The 22,730-nt window shown below is 39.7% G+C and overlaps 1 protein-coding gene across 3 annotated transcripts in view; it reads left to right on the plus strand.

Annotated features, from left to right (window-relative positions):
* Positions 1-22,730, plus strand: part of cdh20 (cadherin 20) — a 282,549-nt gene that overhangs the window by 232,002 nt on the left and 27,817 nt on the right. For all 3 annotated transcript variants that reach the window (XM_062977643.1, XM_062977645.1, XM_062977644.1), the window contains 2 exons: positions 1,494-1,681; positions 10,650-10,903. In XM_062977643.1, the coding sequence (XP_062833713.1) occupies positions 1,494-1,681; positions 10,650-10,903 (442 nt within the window). The remainder of the gene's footprint in view (positions 1-1,493; positions 1,682-10,649; positions 10,904-22,730) is intronic.

The following is a 22,730-nucleotide window of genomic DNA, read 5'->3' on the forward strand; positions in this document are numbered from 1 at the left end:
CGGTATATTTTTATTGCGGCATGTCTTTACCCTTGACAGTCCACAGACATGGTTCTTTGGTTTAACAGCTGAAGTTACCTGTGTGCTATTATATTAATGCTTGAGAATATCACTTGTTCAAAGAGTTGACTTCTAACAAGGTAATGCTTTTTGTGACTAGTGGTTTTCCAAAAGTGGTTTCCACATATTCATGGAGATTCACATTTGCCAAAAGGATATGTGCCCATAGACTGGGTGCAGTGATGTTCTAATAGCTTATGCACTAAGTTATGTTTTGCAATAGGTTATGGAATGTCCAATAGGGTTCATTTATGTATTTTATAGTGATGTGTTTTAACTGTGTTGTCCTACCTTGAACTATAAGGAGATGAAGGTAACAAATAAAAATTGGTAGTAGGAAAGAGGGAAAGAAAGAGAGAGAATATTATTACTGTGGAAGGAGAAAAACTCTCGACTGTAGAGCAGGCTTCACCTTAGGATTACTCCGAGCCTATAGCATAGACTTCCATGGGTTAGAGTCTACTCTGTTAAATTTAACATTTTGCATTGTGATCTATTTTATCTGAAGAGGGGGAATGTGGTTGTCTTAGGGACTTTAAGGTTTCCATAGGGAATCCGCTCCTTGCCTACTTTTCCAAATCCCCTACCCCTTAAAATGTAAAATACCTCTCAATTCCTCTGTTCTAACTTACTTTGCCTTTCAATAAGATAATTATATATGGCCCTCCTGTTCCCCTGCTGTTCAAGTCCAAGAGGCTATGGTAATAAATCATATTGTCCCCAACATCTGAAGAGGATAAATGGCATAGGCTCTTAAGTCAAGAAATCATCCAGCAAAAGATATTAGTGAAAAGAATCAATTCAAGCTGCATGGTATTCATAAGGGTCAGGGCGGGGGGAGACTTTTGAGATTTGTCTTTCCCCCAGGCCTGTCATTAGAACAAATCAGTTATGCATCAGTTTTGCTCTCCATTCAAGTTGCCACAGGAATCACGGCTGCTTTGATGAGAACCATTTAAATATGCCCTCGATATGCGGGAAAGCTTATTAAAACTCAGCAAGGGAGATTTAAATTTGTTTGGGTTTTTCTCCACTGAAGTTGACTGTGTGTGTTTTCACAAGGAAATTTTCCTATTAGGAAGTATCCAATCTTAATTCCCTATAGATTCACTATCACTGGTGGCCAGATCATCTCAACTCTGTAAATCGTTCAGATTCTTTATATATTTAGGGCATGGTGCAGGGTTTTGAAAAGATAGTTTGGGACCACAACTCCCAGAATCATCTTCCTAGCATAGCTGACATGCCAGTTGGTAGAGTTGTAGTCCAAAGAAGTAACTTTTGTAATCTCTTGTCCAAATAACCTTTAGACCTATTGAGTTAATTTTATCCTCCCCTTGGAATCATGTCCTTGATTTTGTTTTAATTGTTCTTCTATTTGCTTATTGCAATCATTTCTTTTTTCTTTTTCATAAATTGACAAATTTCTCCAGAACATTATCAGATGAGTGTATTGGAGTCTGCTCCAGTCAGCTCTACGGTCGGCCGAGTTTTGGCTAAAGACTTGGATGAAGGCATTAATGCTGAAATGAAATACAGCTTTGTTGATGGAGATGGACTGGATGTCTTTGATATCACCACCGATCCTACTTACCAAGTCGGTATCATCACTGTGAGAAAGGTAATACTTTTGTGCTCTTCAACAGTGTAAATCTTCCATCACTTCCACTAATTACCATCGAAGGCTTTTATGGCCGGAATCACTGGATTGCTGTGAGTTTGTCGGGCTCTATGGCCATGTTGTTCCAGAAGCTTTCGTTGGAAACATCAGGAGAGAATGCTTCTGGAACATGGCCATACAGCCTGGAGAACTCACAGCAACCCAGATTATCATGTTGGTTATATGTCTCAGTTCCCGTTGCATTTAAATGTTGTTTTTGTTACTTTGCGTAAAATGCAAATGCAGTGTACAAATAACAGCACACTCTATAAACAAGCTCTTTTTTTACAAAAGCAAATAAGCAACTAAGAGGTGCTTGCTATCTTTGGATGGATGTTTGTGTATTGCTATAATTCCATACTGGTTGAGTGATTCTAAACATTGTAGTTCAAAAAGCAATTTTCCAAAGCATTAGTTTTGTGTTGTATGTATGTAACATCATTTGTTAAATTTGCTAGTCCTTTCTTATGGATGATTCTTAAGGCTCCTCAAGGATGAGGCCAACGTGTTGTTTACTTGCTTGAGCTAGCACACATGCAAATATATATATTTCCTCTCTATCACATATGAAATTATGCCCATGCTGGATATTGTACAGTAACAACTCAATAGGTTAGGTGTCCATTCCTGTAAATTCACCGCAAAGGCTCAGACTGAGAAACAAGTTTTCAAAATAACACTGGAGATATGTAAATTTTCTAAATTCAAAGTGGTTTGGGCTAATAAATAGATGGTTGCTGTGTCATTACAGAACTGCAAGTTAAGTGCTGAAAAATATTTTTTTATTTTAAAAAATCCCATAATATAATATTTGTAGCTGCTATTTAGTGAGAAGTAGAGGTCGGGATTGGGGACACGGTGACGCGGTGGGTTGAACCACTAAGCTGCAGAACTTGAGGACTTTTTTTTCATGTCAGGAGCGACTTGAGAAACTGCAAGTCGCTTCTGGAGTGGGAGAATTGGCCGTCTGCAAGGACGTTGCCCAGGGAACGCCCAGATGTTTTGATGTTTTTACCATCCTTGTGGGAGGCTTCTCTCATGCCCCCTCATGGAGCTGGAGCTGATAGGGGGAGCTCATCCGTGCTCTCCCCGGGTTGGATTTGTGACCTGGCAGCCTTCAGGTCAGCAACCCAACCTTCAAGTCACAAAGCTTTAACCCACTATGCCACCAGGGGCTCCAACTTGCTGACTGGAAGGTTGGCACTTCAAGTCTGCAGAACAGCGTGAGCTCCCATTGTTAGCCCCAGCTTCTGCCAACCTAGAAGTTCAAAAACATGCAAATGTGAGTAGATCAATAGTTACCGCTTTGGTGGGGAGGTAAAAGCACTCCATGAAGTCATGCCAGCCACATGACCTAGGACAACACTAGCTCTTCGGCTTAGAAATAGAAATCAGCACCATCCCCCAGAGTTGGATTCGACTAGACTTAATGTCAAGGGGAAAGCTTTACCTTTACTTACAGGTATGGCAAAAAGATAGGAAAATACTAGAAGTCCTCTCGAGCTCCTTCTGTGTCGTGCCACCATCCTTGACAGAAAAGAATCTTTCACTGGTACAGGCAATCTGAGATCCTTATACACTAACCAATTATAGCAGTATGATTTCACTTTGACTATGTGGCAACATCCTATGGAATCCTAGAGTTCGTCATTTTGGGAAGAGAATTTCATATTCGCAGCTCCATGACCCCAGCAAATTGCAAATCCCAGAATGCCATAGAGGGCACTTAAAGTGGAATCTGGAGTATAAATGGCTTCTTTCTAAGTAGTCTTCGTAAAGCAGAAGGACTGCCAAGTTTTGTCCCATTATAACTAAGCATTATAATAAGTACATCATCCCAGAGAGGCTTGCATGCAAACCATCCTTCTAACTGTCTCAGTTGTGCAATTACTCAATTTAAATGTTTAATTATGTCCAAATGTCAGGGGGAGAAATGGCTTCTATTTTAGAATGTGGAGTACGCTGCTTCTAATTGACAGAAGAACCATTCAGACATTTCCCTTTGATGTAAAATAGTGTATAACTAACAGCACCAGTTCTTTACAGATCTACTCACAAGTAAGCTTCTCTGAGTTCCTTGGGAATTATTACTCCTATGTGTGTCTGTACAGAACTGAAACTTAGGGCTGGTGTACATTAACCAAAAATCCTATACTCACTGCAAATGAACTGGCTGCCTCTATGATTCATAACAGCTTCTGGTAAGTATGGGTTTCCCATTTAAGCTGACTTTGCCCTGCTTTTAGCAAAACTGGGGCTACTCTGGAGTATTTGGGGGCTTTGGGGCAGTGTGAACAGTAGTGTTGGGTCCAATTCAGACCAATGTACTGTCAGAGTATTTTGCAGTGCAGCAGTAGTTGGATGGAATCAGTGGAACGCAGAACGAAGTGACACCCAGAGATGTTAGTAAAACTATATACAAAGTTTTACTGACTTCAGTAATAATCAAGACAAACAGGCTTGCAGACAATAGACGAACACAGGACTTGACTCTCACTCCAGGCAGACAGAACTCGACTCAACACAGAACTGAACGCAATCAGCAATGTACAGACACTTGTGTCTGGACACTCCCTGGTTCCAGCCACACATCAAGGTCAACACAGCTTCTTAGTAATTAACTCTTTCCAGACTATAGTACACTCTGGATGATGCAATCAGTATGCAATACAGGAAAGACACAAATTTCATTTAAACACTATCAAACATAAATCCCACATTAACATGTACTGCCCATACTGGACATTAGCAGCATCACTAGACTTCATTGTACCTTAATCACAGCTATTTCTCCTTGGATTGTGCCATTACCTTTTTGTGGCTCATATAGGATGCTTTGCTAATAATATAAAACATGAATCTGACCCCAAAGAAAATCTGTATTTGGAAACACATTCACCCTGTGGGTATGACTCTAAGAAAGATTTGATAACACCAATAGTTCCAGGCTAAATGTTTGTTGCTAAAGCTGGATTTTTTTCAGCAGAATGTCTAAAATATAACAGATCTTGCCTACATTACAAGGACTGGTGTGTGGCCATTTTGTAAGAAGGGCTGATGGTGTAGCCATTATTACAGGCCTTGCAAAAGCTCAGCAAAGCAAGGGGGAGGAGCAATCAAGCAGCCATTACAATAGGTGCAATCTGATTGGCTGATGCAAATGAGAAATTACTTAGCAACTGGACATGGGCGAGCCAAAGTGACAGTTGGAGCCAGGGAGCCAGGAAATTCTTTTTCAGTTGGCTTTGGAAATCAGTCTGTTAGGAGTTGGAATTAGGAATTCAGTCAGTTGGGAACTGTGTTTTTAAAAAGGAAGCCTCTTTGAGGAAATATAGTCAAAGTCTACAGGAAAGGAGAGACTGAGAATTATATTTGTGAACTCTATAGTCTAGAGTATTGCTATTTAAATCCCAGGAAAAGTGGATTTAAAAGTAACTTATCCTATTTGTGTCTCCTTGGTGAAGGAACATATTTACACAGAAACCAAGTTATATGAACATCCTTTGAAGAGAAAAGCATAGGCCTTTAATGAAACTGTTAAGCATCTTTACTGTTCAATGTTAATAAAACCATCACACATATTTACTATTCAAACTACAAATAAACAACCATTTCTTTTTTCTCCTCACATAAAGTGTCATGTGTGTGTGTCTCAATATCCTAACCTAGAAGAGACTCCTGTATAAAGCATTGGTGGCAGCATTCATAGAGGTAGTGAGTTTGAATCCCCTACATATTTGGTGGCAGCAGAAATAAAAGCCTTGTCAATTCTGGCAAATTTGAAAAATCCTCTCTGTTACATATTGTTGAAATCCCTCATCCTCCATAACATCCATAAGCTTCACTGTTCCTTAATCACAACTATTCCTGCTTAGATTGTGCCATTATCTTTTTTGTGGCTCATACAACATGAATCTGACCCCCAAAAATTCTGTATTTGGAAACACATGCACCCTGTGGGTATGACTATGAGGAAGATTTGATAACAGAAATAGTTCCAGTCTGAATGTTTATTACTAAAGCTGGATTTTTTTCAGCAGAAGGTCTAAAACAGCTCTTAATGTTAAAATATCGGCTAATGCCCTGCTGTGTTGATCAATGCCCTTTACCCAAGGACATTAACATGCCTAAAAATGAAACTCAGCATAATAATCTACCATGGATTCATATTAAGCCCTCCATTTCAAAAAACAAAAAATGAACATCTTCCAATGCTTTTGCTTCTAAAAGTGAGACAACTGTTTAAAGAAGCATGCATTTTATTTGGATCAAGGTTTGTGCCAATTACGAGGATGCCGTTTTGCTAATATTCAGCAGTAAACTACCCATTATGTAAAAGTAAAGACCGTATAACCGTTAGATTCTTGGAAATTAAATTAGCAGCAGGCGTTCTCATAATGTTCTATAAGTTTCTTGCAACTGTTTCCATATCCACTTTTATGAAGGTTCTTTTGGTCATTCCTTGCTTTGCTGCTGTCACCAACTTTCGCTTCAATTATCATTTTTATTGTTCCACATAAAAGGCACACATTAATGATCACTGCATTACAATTACCGGCATTAATTTTCTTCCTATGTAAAATGTACCAAGAAAAGAGGCATGAAAACACAGCATGAAACAAAATTTTCATCTCAAAAGGCATTGCTTTGTACAATGTCTTTTGGGATCCCATTTGCTGTGTGGTAAATACCTCCTGTAAAGTTTAGTAATAATAATAAGGGCCTTATAAGCAAGACAAAGCAATGCATGCCTGAATCCCTGATATCAGCTGAATACTAAAGCGTGGGCATAACTTTCTGTCATGGAAATTAATAGGATTAATATGTTAAACATACCTGCACCATAGCAATTAAAAGTATAATTATATGCTTATCCATGTAGTATTTTTACAGGATGTGTGAGGAGCTTATCATACACAGAGCTTGGAGAAGTTACTTCGTAAATTACAAATCTCAGAGGCCTCTTGTGTCCATGGTTACTGAGTGATTCTGGGGTTTGTTTGTCAATAAAAAGAACTTTACCAAGCATTTAACACATCGTTTCTACCTATAATGAATTTTATTTCTGATTCCTGATTCCGGTTGTTTGCCCAAAACTAAGAAGAACCACCAAATCAATGGAATTTATATGAATGCTGATTTACTTACTCATTTCATACTCTCACTGATTTAAAAGAAAATCCTGACTATTTGTATTGTTATTACTACTATATTATTATTATTATTATTATTATTATTATTATTATTTTATTTTCCAACTATTGTACCGGAACAACAATGATTGTTTAGTTTAACTTTAACAGTTTTTGGCAGTTCTCTGTTAGAACATTACCAATGTCAGCTGCTTCTAACCTAGCAATTTTACTTGAAGTGTTTAATGCCAGTGCTAATGCTGTTTTGCTTTTGCTTTTTGGTGTGTTTCTTTGCCAAGTACTTTTGCATTTTTATATCGCCATTTGTCCAGATTTATTTATTTTTATTTTTTATATAAATATGGACACTTTAGCTTTGTTTTTGGTTTTTAGTTTTTTTCCCTCTCTCTCCCTTTTTGATCCTTTTTTAATCTCAGTTTTCCTACTTTCTATACAATCATGTATATTGTTATGTAATTGTCATCAAATCAGTTTCCTCTTATGGTGACCCTGTAAATGCAAACTCTCTAAGACCTGTTATGGTCTTGAAAATTCAGGCTCATGATATCCTTTACTAAGGGTTCATCTACACTGCTGAATTAATACAGTTTAACACCACTTTAATTGCCATGGATAAGTGCTATGGAATTATGTGAGTTCTGAGACACCAGCAGTAGAATAATAGAATCATAGAATCGGAAGAGACCTAATGGGCCACCCAGTCCAAACCCCTACCAAGAAGCAGGAAAATTGCATTCAAAGCACTCCCGACAGATGGCCATCCAGCCTCTGCTTAAAAGCCTCCAAAGGAGGAACCTCCACCACACTCTGAGGCAGAGAGTTCCACTGCTGAAGAGCTCTCACAGTTAGGAAGTTCTTCCTAATGTTCAGGTAGACTCTTCTTTCCTATAGTTTAAAACTGTTGTTCCATGTCCTAGTCTCCAGGGCAGCAGAAAACAAGCTTGCTCCCTCCTCCCTATGACTTCCCCTCACATATACATGGCCCTCATCATGACTTCTCTCAGTCTTCTTTTCTGCAAGCTAAACATGCCCAGTTTTTTAAGCTGCTCCTCATAGGGCTTGATCTCCAGGCCTTTGATTATTTTAGTAGACCTCCTCTGGACACATTCCAGCTTGGCAACATCTCTCTTTCATTGTGGTGCCCAGAATTGGACACAGTATTCCAGGTGTGGTCTGACCAAGGCAGAATAGAGGGGTAGCATAATTTTCCTGGATCTAAACATTATACTCCTATTTATGCAAGCCAAAATTCCATTGGCTTTTTTAGGTGCTGCATCACATTGTTGGCTCATGTTTAACTTGTTGTCCACGAGGACATCTTTTTCGCACGTACTGCTGTTGAGTCAGGCGTCCTGGAAATGGCAGAAAAAGTTAAATACCTTCTAAAATGGCATCATTCATCATTCCATAGCATTGGGCTATGGCAGTTATAGTGGTGTTAAACGTGTATCCACTTGTCATGTGGTCTTCGTCTTTTCCTGCTGTCTTCAATTTTACCAAGCAGTCTTCTCTGATGAATCAGGCCATCTCATATCATCTCAGCCCAAACAAGAACCATCCATTAAAAAATTAGACATTAGCAGACTTTGTGTGCCTTCAAGTCATTTCCGACCTGTGATGATCCTAAGGCTTTTCTCAGCAAATTTGTTCAGAAATAGTTTGGGGAAGCCAAAATGATTACAACTAAGTACAACAAAACACATACAAAAATTAGGAGGAAGAGACCTAAAACAATGGGCCAGGCTGTGGCACAGCTGGTTGGTAGCCAGCTGCAATAAATCAATACTGACCAAGAGGTCATGAGATCGAAGCCCGGGTTGAGTTAAGCCCCCGACCATTAATAGCCTAGCTCACTGTTGACCTAAGCAGCTTGAAAGACAGTTGATCTATCAAGTAGGAAATTTAGGTACCCTTTATGTGGGGAAGCTAGTTTAACTAATTTACAACACCATAAAATTGCCAGCAGCGCGCAGAAAGGAATAAGAAAGTAATAACATCAAGTACTCGGTGTCACAAGTGGACGGTGAAGTGGCAGCTCCCCCTGTGGCCAGAATCGAGCATACCCTCATGAAGCCAGAAGCTAGAAATGTTAAATTGCCTCTGTGCGTGTCTATATGTCATATGTCTAATAGCATTGAATGTTTGCCATGTATATGTCCATTGTAATCCTCCCTGAGTCCTCTTCAAGGTGAGAAGGTTGGAATAAAAATACTGTACATAAATAAATAAATAAATCTAGTGAAGATACATGTTTAGTAACCACAAAACACTGGGTCAATTGAAAAGTGAACAACTGAAAGGGGGCAATTGAAGTGACTGATGAAGAGGGCAGACTGGCCATGGCAAGCCAGGAGGCTCCATAACATCACCAATTAGTTGGCAGGTTGGGAGCAGAAGGGATAAGAAATGTCATGCATAAAGAGAAGGAGAGGGAGATATATGAAAAATCAGGGGGATTTTTTTTTCAGGCAATAGCTTCCAGAATCTCTCAACCAGTTGAAATTAGTGTCCAATTTCATTCAGTATAAAATTTTGGTCCACCCACATTGCATGGACTTTGAATATGCATCCCTATCTGTATCCATAGGCATGTGCCGCACATACAATATATGAGGGCTATCCAGAAAGTAGATTACGTTTTGGAATTAAAAATGAACAAAGTATAGGAGAAAACATTTACCATATGCAGTTGAAAACCACACCCAAATACCACTTCTCAACATAGTCGCCATTCAAATCTAGGCACTTATCATAGCGATAAATGAGCTTGGAAACTCCTTCCCCACTAAATTCTGCCGCCTCCATCGTCAACCACTTGTTTCCAACAATGGGGGCATGGCTGGCAACACAGCGTTTTGGCGACACTGCACAGCTGCGGGAAGGGGGAAGGGTTGATGAAGGAGGCGGCAGAATTTAGTATACACACAGATACAGATATACAGGTACATGGAAATCTCTAGATATCTACATGTTTATAGGATTTGCAAAGATTTGCAAACATATGAGGGGAAAATTCATATATAAAATTAATGTAGATGATAGATAGATAGATAGATAGATAGATAGATAGATAGATAGATAGATAGATAGAAATATAAAGGTACATAGAGGGATTGCAAAGGCTTGCCGGGGGAAATGCCTATATATCTGTAGCAGAGATTAACAAATATTTCAGGGAAAATGTTTCTATAAGATTAATGAGTGTGTGTGTGTGTGTGTGTGTGTATATACACACACACACACACACACACACACACACACACACACATATTTATTCTTCTTCCTGATTTGCAAGGGCTTCATTCCCTTTTCAAAACATTCCCTTGGTTAAGAGCGCGGGAGGCTTTGGAAAAGTAATCACTGATAAGGGAGGGTAAGATTAGAGATATCATATATTGCAAGCAACGGCCTCCAGGCTCTGCTGCCAGCTTGACCTTGACCCGATTATAAGCCGGGGGAGGCTTTTTCAGCTCATAAATAAGGGCTAAAAACTCAGCTTATCTTCGAGTATATACGGTAATTCCATTCCCAAATTAGTAACATCTTGGATATTTCCTTTAAACTCTGGACTAATATATGGAGTGAATCAATTGCCCCTCTGACTCCAGAGCCATCAGCTACCACTGCATGGAATATATTTTAATAAATCATGTATATACCCTGTGAATATGTTTTACTTTAAGAAAGTTGGGTGGTATGGGTCAAAATACTTTTTCCCTATTTGAGATGTGTGCTTCTAACTTTTTTCTCCTCTTCCTCTTCCTTGTCTTTTGCAGCCACTGAGCTTTGAGAGCAAGAAAACATATACTTTAAAAGTAGAGGGTGCTAATCCTCACCTGGAAATGCGTTTCTTGAACCTAGGCCCGTTCCGCGACACCGCAACTGTGCATATCACTGTGGAGGATGTGGATGAGCCCCCAGTCTTCGAGCCTAGCATTTATTTTGTGGAGGTACCTGAAGATGTGGACATTGGGACCACCATACAAATTATACATGCCAAGGACCCTGATGCGACCAACAACTCTATCAGGTTTTATTCCTCACTCTAATATCCACTATGTTGACTTCTAGCTTTGTTCCTGATGTTTCAGATGGAGAAGGAGGGTTCAGAATACAAAATCTAAATAAATGCTTGCACACCATGCAATCTATGGATGTAAAGCTGTCAACTGTCCCTTATTATAAGAGATGTCCTATATTTAAGGACTTGGAGGCATGCCCCATATCAGTGTTTCTCAACCTGGGTTCCCCAGATGTTTTTGACCTTCAACTCGCAGAAATCCTAACAGCTGGCAAACTGGCTGGTATTTCTGAAAGTTCTAGGCCAAAAACATCTAGGGAACCCAGGATGAGAACCTATATAGTCTATATCAGGGGTCCCCAAACTAAGGCCCGGGGGCCGGATGCGGCCCATCGAAGTCATTTATCCGGCCCCCATGGCACAAGGGCAGAAGGGGGTTGGGCTAAATGGCCCAAGGGGTCTCTTCTTCTCTTACAACCATTATTATTATTATTATTATTATTATTATTATTATTATTATTATTATTATTATTATTATTAACATTGAGGCTGGGTGGCCATCTGTCAGGGGTGCTTTGTTTGTGCTTTCAGTGCACAGAGGCAGAAGGCGGTTGGACTAAATGGCCCACGGGGTCTCTTCCAACGTAGAGTCTCACTTATCCAACACTTACTTATCCAACATTCTGGATTATCCAACGCATTTTTGTAGTCAATGTTTTCAATACATCATATTTTGGAGAGACAGCTATTGGATTACCAGGCTCATTATAATTCTATTCTGAATGTTATTAGGTTCCTTTCATCGGGGTATTTTAATCTAATGATTTTATCTTACATTGCTGCTATAGTCCCCCCTCCCCTACCTTTGAAGTTGACTGAATTGCATTGGTGGTTGTTTGATATTATTACTGTTGTATAAACCTTTGTTTTAACTTCTGTTTTATCATCTTCTTGTGTTTTAAACTGTGTATATTGTTAATGTATTTGCGCTGTTACTTTTGTAACATTTTAAGCCACCCCAAGTCCCCACGGGGAGATGGTGGCGGGGTACAAATAAAGTATTATTATTATTATTATTATTATTATTATTATTATTATTATTATTGGTGCTAAATTCGTAAATACAGTAATTAATACATAGTATTACTGTGTATTGAACTACTTTTTCTGTCAAATTTGTTGTATAACATGATGTTTTGGTGCTTAATTTGTAAAATCATAACCTAATTTAATGTTTAATAGGCTTTTCCTTAATCTCTCCTTTTTATCCAACATATTCGCTTATCCAACATTCTGCCGGCCCGTTTACGTTGGATAAGCGAGACTCTATGTATTAACATTGAGGCTGGGTGGCTATCTGTCAGGGGTGCTTTGCTTGTGCTTTCAGTGCACAATGGCAGAAGGGGGTTGGACTCAATGGCCCAAAGGGTCTCTTCCAACCCTCTTTTTATTGTTGTTGTTGTTGTTGTTGTTATTATTTATTGCCTGGTGGCCAACTATAGTCCGGCCCTCCAATGGTCCGAAGGATCGTGAACTGACCCCCTGTTTAAAAAGTTTGGGGACCCCTGGTCTATATAGTGTTGCTAAGTGTCCTATATTTTAAGTGATGCCTCTTATTTGATGGTTGGAAAGCTTTATTTTACATAGAATGAATCAGACATCAAAAAATCTTGGGAGTGTGGATCATTTAAAGAAAAAAAAGAAGAACACGTTGCAGGTGCAAGTATGTCTGAAGCTCACAATGAGTTCATTAGACCTCCCATCTGTTTTTCCTTTGCCTGAAAATTAGATTTTTTTTCCTGAGCACCCCAGCATGCAGTCAGAATGAAAGAAGGAGGACTAGGGCACATTCTCCCTTCGGCATACACATAGCGATTGCCTTTTTATCCTAACAACCTTTTAGGGTAGGATGAGCTAAGATTCTGCAATTGGCTCATGGCAACCACATGTACTGCAGAAGTTGGGAACGAACCTTATAATCCCATCATAAGGCTCTGTGGAATCCTATAGAATCCAGAAATAGGAAGGGATCCCAAAGTTCTTCTAATGCAACCCACTGTCAGTACAAGAATCAACATTTAATACCATTGTTCATCTTGTGTTGCATTCTGCTACTCCAACCCAAACAGGATGCTATGGAATTTAGAAAGCTGCAGAATAGGTGAATGAAAATTTAATGGCATCAAAATAATTTCTTTATAAGAAAAAGCTAAAGTATTTGGGCCTTCTGTAGTCACTTGGGTAAATTCCGTAAAGTCTGGTTATTCTGAATGTGGATTTCAATGTAATTATTGCTCAGGATCTGTTGTTTTGGAGCATTTCGGGGACAACAACTTGTAGGAAAGGGTTCGTTTTTGTTCTGTACTCCATAAATGGAGCGATGAGAGAGTTTTACTGAAACAAAATCTGAAAATCAAATTATTTGAATTTTAGTCATAATTAGAAAGCATTTTGATAGGATACATACAAAACTGGGTTTTCAGAAATATAGAAGGTTATGAATCATGTAATTTATGTTGATGGATTGGGAATATGGACAATATTAATTTTACAATTACATTTTTGGCCTGTGAACAGAGTATACCATGTTAGCAGCTACTTTCTGATTGTTATGAGGAATGAATCTCAATTGTTTCATTGCTATTTTGAAAGCCTGGCAGCCATACATAGACCACATGCGAGTGCTAAGACCACTTTTGTGCCTATTGTGCCACACCAAAAATCCTAAATGCCACATTTGGGCAGCAATCCATGAAGAATCCCTCCAAACCAAGTAGTTTCCTTTTTTGAATTTCAGTACCAGAACAGAAAACACAATTGAAGTCAAATATTTTGCTTGTTCTAAAGAATGTGGAGTGATTTGCCACAAAATTTCAGTGGCAACCTACTATAAGCAATTAAAATGTTAGTTTAAAATGTAGTTTTTGCTGCTAATCGCCACTGTTTGGCTGTGTACTTTTGGCTGAATTGCATTGGGGAGATTTTCTGGCCAGAATCAGGATATAAGTGGAACTTTTTAGCACGTGTTTTCTGTCAGTTGCAGCAAATTAGTGTAGATTCATCACTAGCATCATGTAGCCACCCTATTGCACCCCAAGGAAGTGTAAGCACTGGAAACCAAACAGAGACCAATCTATATATATAAAAGGGTAATGAAATTTCGGCCTAGGACAAAACAACAAAACTACACATCCCAGAAACACTAAACTTGGCAGCACAACCCCTCATCCATGCCTCTATGTTCATACAACAAAAAGCTCCAGCTAGTCCAGAAAACAGCCAGCCTTTGAGACTGCAAGGCTATTCACTGCTATTCCACCTGGTCAACAAAGGATTCCCATAAGCCACAGCAACGCGTGGCCGGGCAAAGCTAGTAATCATATAATATCTTTATTAAAACAATTATAAATTCAGGAATGAATAAGTGTAAAGGATGAGTGGATAATAGTCCTTTGTAAAAAGGTAGGAATTAGTCCAAAGAGTTGAAGAGAAATGTCCAATATTATTATCCAAAGTCCAGAAACCGAAACACGCTCAAACTGTTGGAAAGTTCTTGAGTGGGGAAAACAACAAGGAAGCAAGACTGAATAACAAGGTCCAAAGTCACTAAAAAGTCTTTGATATCAAGGCAGGAACAGGAGACTTGGCTTGGAAGAATCAGGAACTAGAGTCGGTGAACTGTTCTCAGGAAATCGCTACGTTGACACCGCAAAGTGTTCCAGTGCAAAGCACTTTTATGGAACTTAGATCTGATCACAACGAAGGGAAGCCAAACTCCCCAGAGGTTCCCAAGGGAATCTTCTATCCATTATCCCCTCGAGATGCCAAGCGGTTACTCCTTCTGAGCCCTTGTTTTTCTGATCTCTGGCAATGCAGAAACTCCCTTCTGTTGAAGGATACATTGGGGAACTCAGAACATCTGGTTCAGCCACGGGAGTAATATTTTCAGTATCTCTCCCAATTAAGGAAGCATCTGAGCTATCAACAGCTGGGAGCTGTAATTAGAAGGAGCTCTGCGGACTAGGCAAAAAGTCAGAATAAGCTTCATCCTGGTCAAAGTTCATTTCTGAATCAGGTTCAGAAACCAAAGGTGGCTGGGGTATGATACACCCCCTTTTAACAGGGTAACTTCAGCATTTTAGGTGCTGTATAGAAGGTCCCTGGGTGAGGCATCTGTTTCAAGCAGTAAGACGGAAAAGGAATTTGAGGTTTTATGATTGTTGGCTTCCTATTCCCATCTGGCTCAGCTAATCTGACTAGTAATGAGATGCATGATGAACTCTGTAATTCACTGGCATCCCATAGTTCATGATGACTGAAAGCAGTTTCACAGCATTTCAAACAGGCTTTCCTCCTAGATCTGAATGAAGCTGCCAGGGATTGAACCTGGGATTTTCTGTAGTCAAGGTATGTGCTCTGTCACCAAACTAGCAGAACATTATGTTAAAGTGCCAAAATCTGAAGTGTGCAATGCTCTTATCAAGATACTTAGTTTGACATCCAGCTTGAAGCAGACTCCAGGAGAAATCAAAAGTCATACCTATGACCTTTGGTGGGTCTTCCAAAGGCAGAGGTCAGCAACCTGTGGATCTACACAGAGCCCTAAGCTTCATTTCAAAAGCTCTCTGTAAGCATCTGTTCAGACCTCTGACAAGTGCCTCAGAAATCCTGCTAGGATGAGAAGGGACAAGGAAAGAGAAGGAGTGTTAAATAGAGACAGGAAAGAAAGGAACGACTATGCGAGACAAGGAAAAGAGAAAGCGAAAGGACAAAGACACAAAGAGAGATATCAGCATGAGGCTTCTATCAAATTACTCCAGAAGTTATGTCACTGTTTGTCAGGGAGGAAATGCTACTCTTAACCAATCTCTTGCTTTTGTTGTCTGCCTGGGATGTTAATATTATGATTGCCTTAATCAATGCTTCTAGTCTTAATAGATCTCATTCCTATAAGGTGGCATCTCTTTAATTTGCGTCACAATGATAAAACAACTTAAATTATCTAAAGTTGAATTGCACCTTTGCACCATGTCTACTCTGGAGGGGAGTAGAACTTTAACCACATCTTTGGCCCCATTGCACAAGAAGCATGGCCATAGCACCATGAGCCCAATTGATCACCCGGGCCTCCATTGCATATCAGGATGTTTTGGACACTGTGCCATTGTGCAGGACATCATCCCAATATGCATTGTTGCAGTTCACTAGTAAGGCTGCTTACCATGTTTGAGACATAGCTACATCATTGTAAAGTTAAAAATCCTGGCCTCTTATCTTGGCTACTGTCTCTATATCAGTATCAGTAATAAAACAGTAGGTCAGTTTACAAAACTGCAAAATTGTGTTTATATGTCTTCAAGTCACCTGTCAACTTATGGTGACCCCATTTCTTAAGCAAGGAATACTCCAAAGTGGTTTGCCAATTCCTTTCTCTGAAATACAGCCTACAGTATCTGCTTTTCATTGATACTCTTCCATCCAAGCGTTAACCATGGCTAATTTTGCTTTGTTTTCAAGATCAGGCAAGATCTGGTGCTTTTAAGACAGTGGTTCTCAACCTCCCTAATGCCTACGACTCCTTAATACAGATCCCCAATCATAAAATTATTTTCGTTGTTACTTCATAATTGTAATTTTGCTACTGTTATGAATCATAATGTAAATATCTGATATGCAGGATGTATTTTCATTCACTAGACCAAATTTAGCACAAATACCCGATACGCCCAAATTTGAATACTGGTGGGGTTAGGAGGGTATTGATTTTGTCATTTGGGAGTTGTAGTTGCTGGGATTTATATCTAATGTACAATCAAAGAGCATTCTGAACTCTACCAACGATGGAATTGAACCAAACTTGGCACACAGAACGCTCATGACCAACAGAAAATACTGGAAGGATCTGGTGGGCATTGACCTTGAGTTTTGGAGTTGTAGTTCACCTACATCCAGAGAGCACTGTAGACTCCAAACAATGATAGATTTGGACCAAATTTGGCACGAATACTCAATATACCCAAATTTGAACACTGACAGAGTTTGGGGAAACTAGACCTTGACATTTGGGAGTTGTAGTTGCTGGGATTTATAGTTCACCTACAATCAAGAAGCCCCTTGAACCCCACCAATGATAAAACTGGGCTAAACTTCCCACACAGAACCCCCATGGCCAACAGAAAATACTGGAGGGATTTAGGTTCCTAAGACCATCAGAAATATGTGTTTTCTGATGATCCATGGTGACCCCCATGAAACATCCTTGCGACCCCCCCAGGGGTCCCGACTCTGAGGTTGAGAAACACTGCTTTACGATATCTAGGAAGGCTCATACTTTGAATTACAGTAGAGTCTCACTTATCCAACACTCGCTTATCCAACGTTCTGGATTATCCAACACATTTTTGTAATCAATGTTTTCAATATATCGTGATATTTTGGTGCTAAATTCATAAATACAGTGATTACTACATAGCATTACTGCGTATTGAACTACTTTTTCTGCCAAATTTGTTGTCTAACATGATGTTTTGATGCGTCATTTGTAAAATCATAACCTAATTTGATGTTTAATAGGCTTTTCCTTAATGCCTCCTTATTATCCAACATATTCGCTTATCCAACATTCTGTCGGCCCGTTTATGTTGGATAAGTGAGACTACTGTATTATGAATTACAAGGTGTGCTACTTGATTGTGTACACGGGATCAAAATAATAATATTAATCCCACCACAGAATATTGTGAGATTTCAGGTTGTATTGAAATCGCAAAAGGCAATGTTGTCTTTATTGATGACGTTTTAGAAAGCCAAATGATGTTTCCAAAATGCTTCCCAAACAAATGGAAAGCTTTCAAATCATCTTATTCCTTGCTTGCTTGACCTCTGGATTGTCCATACTGGGAAACGCTGATTGCTCAAACACATGACCTGATTAATTCAGAATGACTGAGAAAGATTACGTAAACAGTTCAATGGACTCAAGTACATTTGAGAACCAGTTATTAATAATAGGAAAACATGTGCAGAGAATATGAGACAAAGGCCCCACCTGTGCTTTGTGACACCAGTGATTAATGCTGTGCCTCTAATCACAAAGCTACATTCAGTTTCGGATACAAGTTAGCTGTAAACTGTTCAAGGATAAAATTTGAATAGGCCTTTTTGAAAAAGATCATTGTGTCACTAGCTTTGGCTTTATTTTAGAAAGGAGAGCTTAGACAACAAATGTGTTCTCTCTTTTTATTGCTTATGTGAAATCAAGCTACCTTTCTTCCCTGCCAGTCACTTTACAATATTGTGTACTGAGATATTTCTTTTCCTGTTGTTTATTCAACATTCTGGCTGTTTAATTATCATATTTGTTGTTTATACAACATGTGTACCAAGATACTTCTTTTCCATTAATTTATTCAACACAGTGTTTATATAGCACTACTCTCAATAATATCTCATGTGTTTCTCAGTAATTCTGATTATTATCCCCATATTATTGCAATATGTTACACCCCGAGAGGACACTGGAAAGACACAACTCCCACAATTCATAACAGCCAAAAAGCTGGCTGGGTTTTCTGGGAAGTGAATTCTGAAACACCCGAAGGGCCAAAGTTTACCCATGCCTGCTCTAAATCAGGCATGGACAATGTCCCCACACTTTGGTTCCCCAGATGTTTTAGACATCAGGGTTGTTGTGTGTTTTCTGGGCTGTATGCCTATGTTCCAGAAGCATTCTCTCCTGACATTTCACCCACATCTATAGCAGGCATCCTCAGAGGTTGTGAGGTATATCACATCAGCTCCCAGAATTCCGGATTAGGACTTCTGGAAGCTGAAATCCAAAAACCCTGGATAAGGTTAATATTGAGCATTACACTAAAGAGTAGAGCACCGTCTTCAACCAACAGTAATGTAAAATTCAGGAGCTGCTATTCCAGTTCATTTCCAAGGACAGAATGAAATAAACCACATCTTGTCCTTTGCTTCAAACAACAAAGTATCTCTAGCCTGTCTGGTTTATACTGTTTCTCCCTTGTCAGTGTGGATCGTCTTAATTTATTTCTGTATACAGGGAAAAGAATGCTCAGCTGCACATTATATATTTAACATACCCATCTCTGCGCAACACCAGCATAATTTCAAAACATAAAGGATTGTCACAAGGTGCAGAGCGAGAGCTTTCAGGGCAACATTACACAAAGTGAAGGATCTTATATAATTTTGGATTTGATGATCAGCATTCAGGATGAGACGTAGCCTTGCTATCATTTCAGCTGGTAATCAATAGATGGACCATTTTTTCAAATAAATCAACACTATCTGCCTTATACTCAATTAAGGAATAAAACTTAGCAGCTTCCCCTCAGCTACTCATTGAGTTCATAGCAGCATAAAGAGCAATCGTAGCAGTAATATTTAGCAGAGTTGGAAGAGACCACATGGGCCATCTAGTCCAACCCCTTACCATGCAGGAAAAGCACAATCAAAATACCTTTGACAGATGGTCAACCAATCTCTGTTTAAAAGATTCCAGTGAAGGAGCTGCCGCCACACTCCAAAGCAGAGAGTTCCACTGTTGAACAAGTCGTACAGTCAGGAAGTTCTTTCCAATGTTCAGGTGGAATCTCCTATCATTTGAACCCATTGCTCCAAGTCCTAGTTTCCAGGGCAGCAGAAAACAAGCCTGCTCCCTCTTTCTTGTGACATCCTTTCACATATTTATACATGGCTATCATGTCTCCTCTCAACCTCCTCTTCTTCAGGCTAAACATACCCAGATCTTTAAGGCACCCCTCAAAGGGCTTGTTCTGTCACACGCTGGGCCTGTAGCTATTGTCTTTGTATAAGACAATACTTTATGCCCAGCGGGAAGCCAGGGTACCTCAAGAGAGGCTCTTGAGGATTTTCCTGAAAAGGATAGTCCTTTGAGTCTTTAATGAGATAACAAAGTCTTTATTATTGAACAAATAATAAGTCTTCAAGGAGTCAAACGACACTTCAAGGTTTCCTTAATAAACTGTTGGCCTTTTCAATCTTGTCCCCAGTGGACAGACAGTTAGCTTTGGATAACTGTGCTTTCTCTATAAGAAAACTCTCTTATAACCTATCCCAGGCTATCTATTATATGGGCCTAGCTGATGTGGGACCCACTACCGATTCCAAATGCTTCTGGGTATCGAGTGGACCTGCCAACTAAGGCTTGCAGATGTTTCAGCTGGGGTTCCATGGATCTGTGATGCTGTTCCCTCTCTGAGGTTTCTTTGGAAACTTTAGGGCTGTTTCCCTCGTGAGCTGTGAGGCTGAGAGGCTGTGAGCTCTTAGCCAGAACCTTTGGAACCTTTCCCCTGGAATTTCTGTTTCCGATTCCTCGGATGTTCTATATCCCCGGATGTTCTTGAGATATGAAGCTTTTCTATGGGACGAGCTGGTCTACATCCTATAGCTTAGCTTCCTAAGTGAGACTGACTTAAAAATGGCTCCTTCCCTCCCAGAGCCCTGAACAAGGGGCGGAACCAAACTTAATGATTTTGGACAGGCGGTCTGCCCTATGACTGCAAACATTAGCAGAAAGAAAATAAAGTTGGAGCTTCTGGTACAGCCGTACCAGCACAGGACTGGTCTCCAGACCTGTGATCATTTTAGTTGCCCTCCTCTGGACACCTTCCAGTTTGTCAATATCTCTTTTAAACTGTGGTGCCCAGAATTGGACACAGTATTCCGGTGAGGTTTAACCAAAGCAGAATAGAGAGGCAAGTCTATGATGTTTTGCTAACCGGAAAATGGCACTCTCCTCCATCAAGCACAGTCACCCCTCAGTATCAATGGGTTCTGTTACCATAGATTCATCCCATTATGGGATCCAGAAAGTAAAGCTTGATTTGCACTCCCTGCTGTGTAAGAATAACTTGCTGTAGCTTCCTGCCATTTCACCTAACTTCATACTCTCTCCAGTGATCCTTTTAGTTGTGTATCATGTTATATAAGGGGGAACCATTTTACTATGCCACTGTATATAAAAGGACTTGAGAATCCTCAGATTTTGGTATCTACAAAGGACCTAAAATTGACTCTGTGTGGACATTGAGAGCTCACTGTCCATAGTACTAAAAGATAAGTTATTGCAGCACATGAATCTCACATTTGGCAATGCTTTTGTGACATTCAAATCTTCTGCCTGAAGCAGCTGATTCACCTTGCAGGATTAGGAGAAGGTCCTCTAACTTCTCCAAGCTATCATGGCTGTATTGAGATCTGGATGTGGAGTGTCCTCATTATGCCATTAACAATTTACTTACATAAGGAGGAGGATTGGTGTCAGTGCCAAAGGCAGCTGTCCCTAGTATAGTCTGGACTGGAGTTAAACTCCCCAAGCAAAACGATACTTTTTTCTTTGAACCTGAAAGTCTCTCTGTTGCATAAATAAGGCTATACCCTCTATATACCAGAGGAAAAGGAGAGGTTGTGCATTTACATGCATCTACTGTCTAGGTGAACATAGGTAACTTTTCCTTTCAGTCTTGTCGTTTTCCAAACACATCCTGCTCTCAAAATGTTTGAGGCAAACATCCGGGCATCCCCTGGACAACGTCCTTGCTGACGGCTAATTCTCTCACACCAGAAGCGACTTGCAATTTCTCAAGTCACTCCTGACACACACACACACAAATTCTTAAATTAGAAAGACTACAAAATGTCATGGGACTTGATACTTTTCAGTAGTGAACCATTAGGATAATTGAAAGTTTTCCTGACTTCATTGTTAGGAGCAGGATGACGCCCTGTTAATTTCTGGTAGTGCAATACATCTAAGACTGTCTGAACATACTCATATTATTATTCCATCTATCAGCAACAAAAACTTACTTTCACTCCTGATAGTTAAAACTATCCAATGCTGGATGAATGGAATTGGGAGAAATAGAACGACAGTGAAGACATTTAGGTTTATATAAAAGTTCTAGACATGCATGGAGTAGCAATGTTTCCCTTGCTTAGAACAGTGAAAAAGCTCCATGCAAGCAACAAGACAAAACCTAACTCAAACCTAAATTACTATACAGATTCATTCTGTCTTGTTGTTGTGTTGTTATATTCTTTACCAACTTAAACCTAAAATGCCCCCATTGCAAGTAACCTGAACTGAAACTGGCTGTCTAGCTAAAAGAAAAAAGTGACTGGTTTAAAACAGTCAGGTCACTTTTGGACCCTACTGTCCTCCTGCCCTATATAGGCCAAGAAAAGAAAATGTTTCCACACATACCATCTGCGGAAGGTTAGATGAAGAAGGCCTTCTAGGGGTTTTGAACTTCATTTGCCCCAGTCAGTCCCTTACCATTTGCCATGTTTGCTATGACTTGAAGTCTGAGAATTACAGAAAGAACATAGAGTTCCTAGTGTCTGGATAAGTATAAAAACCAAACATTTACTGATAAGAACTCAGCATTTGCCAGGATGGCTAAACAGGTGGATTTTCTTTTTTATGAAGCACAGCTGACACATCTTTTGCAGGGTTCACAATAAACACTATGCAACAGATTCATGTAAATGTCTCAGACAGCCATTTTGGGACCACAACAATGAGCTAAGGGGTCGGGACCCATATTTGAGATCAGGACCCACAGTTCAATTAGCAGTGCTCTAGAACAGGGGTGGAAATAATGCAGATATTATTGGACCACAAGTAAGCAAGGCCACCAACACTAGAGCTTTTCTAGAGCCCAGAAGTTTGCTTATTCTACCAAGGTCTCTAAAATTTTTGTAGTGAGTGAAAAAACACAGTCACCACCACATTTCTCTACCCACAAACACCTGCCCAAATTTACTTTTTAACTTGAACCCA

Source organism: Anolis carolinensis, chromosome 4 (assembly GCF_035594765.1).
Source record: "Anolis carolinensis isolate JA03-04 chromosome 4, rAnoCar3.1.pri, whole genome shotgun sequence".
Taxonomy (NCBI): domain Eukaryota; kingdom Metazoa; phylum Chordata; class Lepidosauria; order Squamata; family Dactyloidae; genus Anolis; species Anolis carolinensis.